The following is a 12,674-nucleotide window of genomic DNA, read 5'->3' on the forward strand; positions in this document are numbered from 1 at the left end:
TCCAAACCCCATGGGCCAGGGCAGAGTATTAAGTCACAGCAAATTATATCAGCGTCCCCTCCCAAAGGGATTCTCATGAAGGGGGGAGGGGGGGAGGGGGGGAGGGTGAGAAGGGTGAGAGGGAAAAGAAAGAAGAGAAGCAGAAAAAGAGATAAAGAGCAACATTCTCCTGGAATAACAGTCATTTTAAATACTATTTCTTGCCCTCTCTTTTTAAATACGTTTTTATGAATTAAAAGAACTAAACCGGGGCGGGGCTTAGCGGGCAAACGGCACAGACGCCATTTCGGGAGCTCCGCTAATCCAGCAACGAAACTAGCGAATAACGTCTAAACGAGCACACCCCGACTACCGGGGCGACCAGAATCAGCTCCAGGAGAGCATAAGGCACACATCGATGCCTTTCTTTCAACAGGGTGCAAAGCAGAAACGTCTGCCCCCAAGGGTCTCCCACGCGGCCAGCCAGAAATACAGGCCGCATGCAACAGCGGCCTGGTGGGATACAGACTGGCTTACACCCGAACAACAGCAAGCGCAGGCACCAGAGCCAGAAGAGATGGGCAAAAAATCCCACAAATCTCAGGCACCCATTCCTCATGACTCACAGGGCATCGGCAAGCTGCTTCAACGCACACCCAGGCCCAAAGAGCTGGAACAGGCCGAACCAGAGGCCTATAGCTACCAGATGACAGCAGGGGTGAGTGAAAATACACAGGGACCACCCACAGAAGGGCCCCCATCCCCACAAACCCCAGCCAACACTGAACCTGCAACAAAACATGACATTGATAACCTCTTCGACAGAATCCAAAAACTGTTTGCCGCAGACATAGCAGCAGTGCGGACCGAGGTACGGGCGGTCACTGCCCGCATCCAGGCATCTGACACAAACATAGCTGATCTGCAAAGCAACCTGGCAGAGGTGAGGGACACCGTAACGAAACTACAAGAGCAACACTCACACATGTCTCTGAGACTAGACTTACTGGATGAAAGGTCCCGCCAGAAGAATATAAAGATCAGAGGGGTCGCAGAAGCAGTAACAGCGGAGGAATTACCGCACCTCATAAGACGCCTAATAACTACATTGCTCCCAGCAAAACAGGCGAAGCCATTCACACATGACGGCGCTTACCGTATTGCAAAATCCACTAGGGCGCCGCCTGCAGCACCCAGGGACATTATACTGCGATGCGGAACGAGGCAAGACAAACAAGCCTTGATGAGAGCTATCCATAATAAATCACCTATGGACTTTGAGACCCACAAGATCTCACTCTTCCAAGACCTTCAACGCACCACTCTAATATGGAGAAAGACCATGAAACCCATCACCCAAAGGCTACAAGAAGAAGGGATAACGTATAGATGGACTGCCCCTCGATCACTCACAGTAATTAAAGAAGGCACCCAGTTCAAGGCCACCGATGTGGCGGAGGCCAGCACCTTTCTGACAGCGATTGGCATAGGAGACGCCCCGCAAGTGCGGAAGGCCCAAGATACCAGTGGGACATGGGACGTTGACAACGTCACCCCCTTTGTCCCCCGACATGAACATGGAGCAGTGACATAGGGAATCACACCTCAGCCATAGATTGAGACTTTAGTACTCCTTTGACCCGACCTTCATATTGAACACCCCCACTTCTACCCCCACTGCACCGATTAGACGAATGCCCCGGAAAAAGTCTGTGCCCACCATAGCCCTACTAATAGCGATGTCCATGACAGGGCCCCACGTAGGCCTACTTCCTAGCACCCTCCCCCCCGGAGTCCCCTCCGGTTAAGGAATACACTAGACCCCCAGCTAACAGACGACAACCAGCAATCCAGACTAACCGCTAAGGTCCCCTATTCCAGTACTCTCCTCTCCCTGATAAGCTCCTAAGATACACTCAGGTTATGCAGACCTTCGATCTCCCACTATACTGGTATTTTTCCACAAATAGTCTGGACCATAGTTGTTCTTATTTTTTGATTTTTCATCATATTTTTAAGTTTCCTTATGTATGGTATATGGTGCTTAATTGTCCTTAATATTTAGACACCCTCACTACCAACAAGGGGATCATCTACTAAGCGCTGAAACCTCCCTGTGCCCCTCTACATAGAAATGGATAACTCGTTTGTTCCAGCTGATGATCACCACAGCAATAGTCACAATACTATTCTTCTTTAATTTATTTAGATTTATAGATCGTTCCGTTAATCAGTTAGCAACTTAGCTTTCTTTTCTTGTATATTGTCCTAAGATACATAGCGACATCAGAACAAGCTTTACTAGTCATAGCCCCTAGTTTGCGGGTTATAGCCCACTGTACTTCTTTCTTGTAATGCTTCAGACGGCAATAGCCATACATTGAGATAACATGCTAATATAACACTTTGATGAATCTTAGTTATGGTTACTTGAGTGTCACGAGTTTCACTGGAACTCCGATATAGATCAATCAACAGTGTTTAATAGCCTGCCCACTTCTTGTTATATATATATACAACTACTTAGTCATGTTTTATGTTTAGTTAAGATAAATGTACGCTAAGCGACTCACAAAAATATAAAAATGAGGCATTGAAAATAATGTGGAAATGTATCTAACGGTGCTATCGTTGTATCGACCCTACTCTGTGAAAAGCCTTGCATTTCCCTTTCTTTATTCTGTACCCTTCATCCGGGCCTTAATAAAAGAAAGATTGACAAAAAAAAAAAAAAGAACTAAACCGATTAACACTATATTCTGTATATATCTTGTCCCCACCCAGTTTACAATCATGTCTGTTCTGCTTTACTTACCATTCCACATTCTAAACATGTTGTGGGTCATGCACTCTTCTCCTGACTGTGCCACTTGGGCCACTTCTGACATCTTGCGTTCCTTCAAATTATTATTTATTTTTATCATCATTTTCTTTTCCTGACTGTAATCCATGGAAACATTACACCATGTGTCCTCCTATTTCCCATCAGGTGGAACATGCAAATACTAGTCTAGCTTATAAATAAGGCTTTCCTACTGGAGCCCTGTTTTCCAAGGTCCATCAGGACCATAAATTAATTTTCACATGGATTACAGCCATGAAATCAAAATGATTGAAAGTAAAGTCATATTTTTACTTTTTCCAACTATCCAAGACAGCATTATGTCTAGGTCATGCCCAAACAACTGACAAAACAGTAGTGATTTTTTTTTTTTTTTTTGAGAACGGCTGTAGAATTCTATGACTAAAACTCAACTGCAGTGGAAGATGTATCCGTAACAGCTGATGTTTGGTAGCAGCCAGGCTAGCAGTGTATGTCATTCATGCGTTCTCAATTACCGTGGAGTCCAGTCTGGGTCGAGTTGTTTTCTTTTCTCTTGTGTTGCATCTGAGTTCAACTGGGAATATATGAAGAATATACCTCTTTGCTGAATATAGCAGCTTACTTTTATTTCTTCTACAAAAGTAGTCCTTTACATCTAAAAGGACAGTAAATCACAATAGATTGGTTTTTTTTTTTCTTTTTATCATATGTACAAACATTGCCTGGTCAAGTCTGATCCAGTGCCGAAACACTCACTTTGTTAACACAGACGCAAAGAACTTTGCAAAGAGTTTGACTTTTCGGCTTAATCAGTTTCTTTAAGACTTGATCCACCCAGACCAGGAGGACTTTGTTCCTGGTGGACAAACTTACAAGAACAGAATAATGATTTGTCATGGTATGCCGGGCAGTGTTGGGTGCCTCCTCTGCTTCTGTCTTTAGATGCGGAGAATGACTGGGTAGAATGGCAAGTTGTTTTTGTCCTGCTCCAACACTTACAATTCCATCCACTTTTAATACAGCTTTCTCAGCTTTGTCTAATTATCCAAGAGCCAACATTTGTAATTCTTGGTTCTCCTTTGTGCCCTATTCACGTTAGTCAGGGAAGTCCTTTATTTACATTTTACTTGCCCTTTCTTAAGAACCCCCAAACCAACAAGATAAGCCTGGCTCTTTTTCTGGTATTACCCTGGTGTTTTTACCCTTACCCGGCTAGATACATCCCATCTCACATTATTTGACATTTTAAACAAATTTCCATCGCTGACAGGGTGTGTAGTTAATCTTCATAAATCAGTTGTGCTTGCTATTCATGTCCTTGTTATTCTATCCCAACGTTTGTCTGACCTTTACTAAATCACCTACTTTGCCATACCCTATGTATGTATTCATATTACTTCTGTTCCTGTGCCGATTTACTCTGCAAACTTTGTTTTATTAAAGAGGGATTTGGAAACATGAATAGAGTGCATAGCGTGATGGTGAACCTTCTCCCTAAACGATTATATTTATTTCAGACTCTGGTTCCATTGTGTATCATTGATTTCAAATCTATTCAGCCAGCTATTGATAATTTTGTATGACAGGGATCTAGGTGCAGGGTCTCTAAGGCAGTTATCTATTGTCCTAAACTATGATGGGGGTTGAGATTACCTATCTTCATTTCTTACTATATTGCAGCACTGTTGTCTCACGTTCAGGTCTGGCATTATCGGATTGATTGTAGGCGCTAGGTTGATTTGGAGTCCAGTCTTTTGTTTCCTGACCTCTGAAGTAGTACCTCCCTCCCTTACATTTTCAAAGCCCTCTGTACTTAATTCTATGCCAATTTCAGATTAAGGTCATAAATTACAACTCTTCCCCTCATCACTCTCTCTTCTATTTCGCATAACATTGATTTTCTCCCTGGTATGACTTCGGTGCATTTCTTGAGTGCGCTCTCGGGAGATTTTCCCCTGGCAGATATTTCCACCTGTTCGGGGAGGGTTGTAGTATAGACATTGAGCTAAATGGATCTCTTGTGCTCTAGGTTCCTGGGCGGGAGGGGGCAGTTTGGGGTGAGGCCATGTGTGTCCGTACACTTTATGGTGCTTACGTAATTTTTATGGCCCGTTGTGAGGAACCTGAGGGTCATTGGTGATCCATCGTGTATGGCTAGTTTTCACGTATTCTATCCCACGTCTGGAGTGTAGGTGTTAGCGTAGGATGTGTGTCCTGGTCCCGGAGCAGTTGCGACGGATGTGCCTTTTTTTTTTTTTTTTAATTCTTTATTTTTGTCGTGCAGGTGATTACAAAGCATAAACGTACGCCACAACAGCGTGCATGAATGGTTAAACATAGGATTAGCAGTGGCATGAGAGGTCTGCACATTTTTGTTTTAAAATGAAAATAACAGGCTGTTTAACAATATTAGGTAAGATTACAAATGTTAGGCTAGACAAGCTTGTGTTCGTAGCGCATTACAAGCAAAAAAATAAAAGATTAAAGTAAATAATAATAGAGAAACTGAGCTTAATAAACGTGTCCTGCTGGTGAAATATAAAATAGAGTACATTGCGCTGGTTATTTAGGCAGGCTAGTGCAGGTGGTTCAGTTAAACTAGACATATGCTAAACATACTGCGTGGAACTAAATAACATGCATGGTCGAGTAATGCTAAAGAAGATTTGTCGTTGACAGTTCAATAGGAACACATATTGCGAGGTGGGTGTCCTGGCTGTGAGTCGCTGCCAGTGGCGATAGTGCTCCTCTAAGTCAGTCCCTTCATCCTATGCCCACCTGACATACCGACCTGTCCAGCATGAGGGTATCGAGCAGGGACTCTGCACGGTCAGGGAAGGTGTTAAGGTCCTTCAGCGTAGTCAGCGGTATCAGCCGCCAGGGGTGGGTCTTGTACCTGCGGGCGCTATTCTGCCGTGGCTTTTCCGGTCCTGTTTGTGGTGAGGAGTTGTACTTTGTCGGATGTGTACCCAGTGTCCTAGTGTCTCTGCCCTTCAGGTCTGTTCGGTTGATGGATGGTGTCGGCAGGGGTTTTGTCTGGTGGGGGCGCCATATAGTTTGCGGTCTGTTGGGGTCCCTCTTTGTAACGGGCGGTCTGCAGGATCTTCTCACCCGGTTCAGTGGCGCCTGTGCCCGGCTTTTATGTGGCGGGTTCATGTTGGATGCACCTGGTCTGTGCTTTATCCTTCTGATCTGCATTTCTTTGAACCGCGTTCGCGGTGCTTGTGCTGAATGCGGGTGGCCCACCAGTGTATTAAGGGGGGCGCATCGGCTTCGTGTCGCTGAGGCAGGTACCTTTACGGATCGTGGGTTCCCAGCCTCGACGCGGTCCCAGAAGCGCTGGCAGATCGCGTCGAACTTGGCCCTGAATGCCGCTGCCCAGTCCTCATCCCCTCGCTGTTGCAGAGGCACCGCTCTGTCGGCGGCCATCTTGGCCAGGCCAGGCCTCGTGGTGCTGTCATGGCGGCGTGGCCCGGGTCTGTGTCCCAGAGGTATGTGTCCTATGCTGGAGGACCGGGATGACCCCCGCCGGTCCAGGGGGGGGGGACAGGGGTCCGTCCGCAGCGAAGCCCCCAGTCTTGGCGGTGGGAGAGCGGCCGTCTCTCCTGCTCCCGCCTGCTGACTAGGCCTCCGATGGTCGTCGGGCAGAAAACTCCCGTTTCGCTGCTTGGAGGGTAGCATTCTGTTCCTCTCGGCATTCCCCATTGTTTGCTGGCTCTATCGGCCCGCTTAAGTCACGCTTGGGTCAGGGAAAGCTGGATAAACAGCGGAGTCCTGCAGGAGCTCACAAGGATGTCGACCGCTCGGCTCTGCGGTCAGGCCCCGCCCCCCCGGATGTGCCTTTTGCCATGGGGTTGTGTGTATGGGGACTTTGAGTAGATCGGCCTCTAAGTGTGTCCATTGGTGGATCGATGGTTTTTGTTCCCATTCATATACTCTTGTTAGCATTGTAGCGTGGTAATAGCGCTCCACATGTGGTAAGCCTAAACCTCCCCAGGACTTGTCTGGTTAGCACCTCGTATGAGATCCTGGGCTGCTTATGCACCCAGATGAAAGGGGTGACGAGGCGTTTAAGCTTGGCAAAAAATTATTTGGGTATGGCTATAGGTAGGGTTTGAAAAAGGTAAAGCATTTTCCCTAAAGTAGTCATCTTAAGGATGTTTATATTACAAAGCTAAGAAAAGTGTGGTTTTTGACAGACCTGCAGGTCTTTGGAGATAGAGTGAAATAAGGTTCGTAGTTCAAGTCGAATATAGACGGTAGGTTACCCAACAGGTGCACACCCAGGTATACGATGGATCTGTCTGCCCACTTTAAGGGGAATGTCGACGTTAGGCGTGTACGTGTCTGCGGGGTCATTCTCAGTGGTAGTATTTCGCTCTTCGAGAAGTTGACCTGGAAGTTTGAGAGTGTGTTGTAAAGGGCTATTTCCTCCATCAAGGGAGGTAGTGACGATTCGGGTGCTTGAATAGTAAATAGAAGATCGTCGGCAAATGCCGATATTTTATATTTCGCTTGTTGCACGGTAATGCCACGAATGAGTGGGTTTGCCCAAATCCCGTTCAGAAATGGCTCAAGGATGAGGATATAGAATCGGGATGTGTGTTTAGGAGAGAGAGGCCGGGACAGATGAAAGGAGAGGCAAGGGTATGGAGGAGATGGGAGAAGGGCGGTGGGTATATGGGGGCGGGGGTTACCTCAGTCCTTGTCCCTCTCTCGCTGGATACTTGCGTGACCAGAGATTTAGTCCAGATCAAAGTGTTTCGTCTGGGAGCCTGCCGTTCATGTGGTCATCGGCTTCTATAGAGCAGCGCTGCTTTACGGCTGTTAGGAGGTAAGGTAAAGTACAGGTAAGGATCCTTTGCCGTGCAATGCTGGGGAAGGAGTATCGGCTCGCGGCAGTCCACAGAAACAAACTGGAGGTGCGGTGAGTGTCAGGACTTTAGCATGTAGCTAGTGATCTAAGCAGCATGACCGGACGAGTCCTTGGAGGTTCCCATTCGTCTCTTCTTCGGGGTCTGCTGCCAGCGGTTACGTTGTGGTAGCTTCTGGGGGCATTTGGTGGTGGGATGGGGCCATACCAGTCGGGGATACGAGTCTCCGGCAAGTCCAGTGCTCTTATGAAAGCCGGCACATCCTGTGGGCCTGAGATGGTGTGTGAAGCCCTTTGGTATGTGGCAGTTAGCGCAAAGGGGAAGCCCCAGCAGTATCTGAGATTTCTGGCCCGCAGTTGACCCGTGATGGGTTTCAACGCCCTGCGTTCCTGCAGTGTCATCCAAGACAGATCCGGGTATATAGCTATAGGGGTGCCCCGGTATAGGAGCGGTTGTTGGGAGTGTCTCAGGGCCTCTAGTATTTTGTTCTTACAGTTGAAGTAGTGGAGCCTGCACACCACATCCCTTGGCGGAGTTGCCCTTGGGCTGCCCCAATCTATGCTAAAGGTCTACACTGGCTTTGTGAAAGGACCTACATAAGCTTTTCACTTTGAACCCATGGTCCTTTTTACTGTTTTAAACCACTCGATTCTCTCCTTTGTAAAATAGTGTTCGCTGCTTGTAGGGCCCTTATAGAGGTTTGGTTGAGTGTCTAACCCCCACCTATGGAAAAGGTCATCACCAAATTAAAGATAATATACTTATGGACAAGCTGACTGCCATAGTTCATCACACTTAATTTTATTTTCATAGTTTAGATTCCTCAAATGGATTATGGCCCAATTTAATACTCTTTCCAAATGATTCTATACTGTTGAAAAAACATTTAAAAATGATTTTGTCTGCAAAAAATCCCATAGACTTTAACCCTTTAAGGACACATGACATGTGTGACATGTCATGATTCCCATTTATTCCAGAAGTTTGGTCCTTAAGGGGTTAATGGTGGTTTTGTACAGATAAATCAATTTAAAAATGTTTTCTAGCAGTATTGAATCATTTGAAAAACAGATTAAATTGAGGTCTATGTTCCTTGAAGCGGGGATTTCTCACTCTCTACCTCCTGATCTTTCTTTTTATTTTTTTCTCTTTTTGACTTGTTTTTTTCATAACCGTTTGCTTAACTTCTGAACCAGTTGGGCTAAACTAATCCTTTTTTTTTTTTTTTTTTAACCAATATTCTTGTTGTTGTTTATGCTCTACACTAGCGATCTCTGTTATCTTGCCATATTTAAAGGTTATTTTTCTTATCTGGTATGGTTTTACTAGTGATTTTATAGAGCTGTAAAATAGGCACTGTGTTTTTCTACTGCTTATTCTCTAAATGTTCTTTATTACACTTGCCTGACTTGTATAAAGATTTAATATATATATATTTTTTTCATGGAATTTTACAATCTTTCCAAAGGATAAGGACATAAGGAAGTATGAAAGGGGGAGGATAAAGGGGAAGGGGTTGAGAGCAGGAAATGTGGGACTTTGGTTTAACTTGATTGTCATTAAATTAAGTCAATCAGTCAAGAAGTCCTCCTTTTTAATTTGATATGTGCTGTCTGTGTGTATTTCCCTATCTTCTTACTGTTTCAGCACAACCCTGGCCCCTAATCCACCGCATTTCAGTCTTGCTGCGAATCTGAAAGATGGATAGTGAGACTTATAGAAGATGGCTCTGTCTGCTGGTTTGGAATATGTTGGGACATTGCTTGCTCTTTTTATGTCCTCTCTAAATACGTAGATGTAGAATCCAGCAGCAAATTAGCTCACTGGGAATTATGCGAAAAGATTGCTGCATTGGAGATGGTAGGACTTGGTTGGGTTGCAGGGATCACTTCTTATGTCATATAATGAAACCACTTAGTTGGATAACAACGATGAAATGAGTGATACAGTGTAAAAACAACTAAAAAAAATAAATCATAGGCAATGAAGATTAAATGGCTAATGTATACTGTAAAAAAATCACTCTTAAAACATTACTGTATTTAATTTTAAATAAAAAGAAAAATAAGGTTTGCCTCTATATCCAAACTGGTTGGACTAGAGACCAAGGTCAGTATAGTGGTATCAGCTCCACCTACGGGCTTGGACCCTAAGAATATAATGTAATTGATACGAAGGGAGAGTAGCCCCAACTGGGGGGGGGGAGACTCAATGCTGATATGTGTGCATAAATAGAACAAAATAATACTTAGCAGCTAAATAGCTTCCTTCCAAGTGTTCTAATGTATTGGATGTCTAATGCCCCACAGCTTGAAACTGTTGTCACATGTATCAAAAAATACTAGTAACTTTATTGCATTCCTATACAGTAAAGTACAATGTGGTCTATCGCTGGGTGGCAAAATAAAATACAATAAAAAGCCACTGCCTGCTCTGACTCCGATGGTCTCACGTAGCAATAAAGAACTATATGGTTGATGTTCAACCTAATTACTGCTGCTAAGACCCAGCACTAGGGAGAATTGTGTTTAGAGCAGGGAGAGGTTCACTAAATAGTGAAAATTGGCTATATCCTCCTATGGCTGTATGCAAAAATAGAGCAGCAAAATAGATAGAGATAGGGTGATATAAACATAAAATTGCTAGAACAGGGTAATTACGTCATATTCTGGCTCCCGGCATCTGTAGACCGCCCGCGCGTTGCGAGGGAGCAGATCAGAGAGAACACAGCTCCCTCGCCGCATCTGTCAGGAACTCTGCCGCCCACCGCACTGAAGCCCCATTGGACCCCAGGGACAGGTCCACGCCAGCTCTCCAGGTCGATAGGCTGGGTGGACATTTGTAAATATTAAACATATGAATAATTTGTGTGTTTCTGTGAGTGTATGTGAGTGTGTCTGTCTGTGAGTGTGTGTGTGTGTGCACGCGTTTATATATGCATACTAGTGTATAATTATTATTTTTTGGGGGGGGTGGTGAGTTCCCACACTTTTTTCCCCCAGGACTTGATCCCTGAAACAGAATAATACAAAAGGTAGAGGGCCCAATTAGTGGGCTTTCAATCTGTAGGCCATCTTTGATACAGGAGAAGACTATCCACCGTTAGAGCACATGTATATACTCTACAGCAGTAAACACACTGGGACCACTACAGACAAGCTGAAGGCAATCCCCAGATGTACACCTGCCATAGATTATTAATGTTTTGCTTTCCTTGTATGTGCTAAACTTAAGGGTGTAGCATTGCATTATACACGCCATCAGGACATAGGTGGGGGAAAAAAAACATTAATGTATTCTTCCTGATAAGATGCTTTCAAATTAAACGTATGTCCTCATATTTAGAGAGTAGCCATTTTGCTTGTACACTTACATTCAGATAACATTTTAATATGATTAATGTGTGTCACTGTTTAAATGTACGGTCGTCTATAAGAAATTTTACACGTGTTTAAATCCCATAGTGGCTCACAATTCTCTTCCCCTTTTTGATGAGCAGTAGAGTGGTCATTTTGTATTGATGTAAACTAAAAATAGAAGTTTCCACTTCAAAATGTTAAAAATTGTTGCATTGGCAAACCACAGTATTATCAATATTTTACATTTTGTTCTCCTTTAGGAAATTTGTTACCAAACATTTACTATAAATTATTATCGTTAACATTGCAGATTCTTATAGTATTTATTTTCTAACTTGTACAGCAGGCGATCAACTGGATGCTGCACGTGACCATCTCCATGAAAACTTCGATATATCTGATTCCCAAACGCTTCTACGCAGAATACTCCAGAGGTGGTTCTCACAGTGAAGGCCTTATTTCTTTTTATCATTATTTATCCCAAAAATAAAAGTCATACATGTCTCTCATAAACTGACTGAATTCTGGGTTCTGAGTAATTGGTTTTAAAATATCCTACATACTACCTCAGTATAAACCTTATTATTCCACAGCTATGGAAACGCTACAGAAGTTCTATCAAATGAATAAAATACACATAGGCGAGTTATTTAATAAGTGCAAACAAAATATAAATAACAGGAAACAACCCAGTGGATAGTAAGTACACTCTATAGTGATATATCCCTATATAGATTTGTGTGAAAAAAATAATAATGTACACTAGAATGACATACCAGTACAAAAAAATCCAAATGCAGTGATAAACTGGCAAGAAGAAGAAAAACACTTTATAGAATAATACGGCTCCCCCCCCCCCCCCCCCCCCGGCAAGTCTCCGTCTCCCTCCTCCTGTGTTTCTAACTTCTCTCAAAACCACCCTCTCTTGCCGAGGTCAGTGCCACAAACCAACCAACATCCACATTCGATGCAAATTATATATATGTATATATATATATATATATGAGGAAATAAAGGACTTGAGAATCTATGGAGTGGATGGAAACCTTGAACAAATATGTAAACCTAGAAGATGGATTGGATGTATATAATTTACGAAATTACGAACTAATGGCTAAAAAAAATGTATAGCAACATGGAAATACTATATTCCCTACCTTTATTTGCTTTGTTACTATCTACCATCCCAAACATCCTTGAATATACTGCCTGGTACTCAGCACTTCCCAATTAGCACTTGAAGCAGGCGAGGTGTATCCCTTTCCCCCTTGCCTTTTAACATGATTATGCCAATGAGTTCTGTTTAATTGTTTGTTGTCATTTCATGAACTTAAGACCATATATTTCACATTTCAAGACAACATGGTATGGCAATCTAAAGAAATGAAAATTAAAGGAACACACTTTAACCCCTTAAGGACACATGACATGTCTGACACGTCATAATTCCATTTTATTCCAGAAGTTTGGTCCTTAAGGGGTTAAGGTCAGGAGCACAAACCTGTATTCTTGATCCTATAGTGTTAAAACCACCATTTAGGTTGCTTCCCCTCCCCCCCCCCCCTTTTATCCTCCCCCTGATCCGCCTCCTTGGTGACCTCATCAGAATATACGTTTTTTTAACCAAACCAATTGGCT

At 43.7% G+C, this 12,674-nt stretch overlaps 1 protein-coding gene across 2 annotated transcripts in view; it reads left to right on the forward strand.

Moving 5' to 3' along the window:
- HAX1 (HCLS1 associated protein X-1) overlaps positions 1–11,534 on the forward strand; it is a 58,771-nt gene extending 47,237 nt beyond the window's left edge. Inside the window, exon 7 of one of the 2 annotated variants that reach the window (XM_063440426.1) lies at positions 11,383–11,534. In XM_063440426.1, coding sequence (XP_063296496.1) covers positions 11,383–11,486 — 104 coding nt within the window. In that variant the 3' untranslated portion in view covers positions 11,487–11,534. Of the gene's footprint in view, positions 1–11,379 lie in introns of both variants that reach the window. The other variant, XM_063440425.1, reaches the window with a different exon arrangement.
- The last annotated feature ends 1,140 nt before the right edge of the window (positions 11,535–12,674 follow it).

Source organism: Pelobates fuscus, chromosome 13 (genome assembly GCF_036172605.1).
Source record: "Pelobates fuscus isolate aPelFus1 chromosome 13, aPelFus1.pri, whole genome shotgun sequence".
In the NCBI taxonomy this organism is placed as follows: domain Eukaryota; kingdom Metazoa; phylum Chordata; class Amphibia; order Anura; family Pelobatidae; genus Pelobates; species Pelobates fuscus.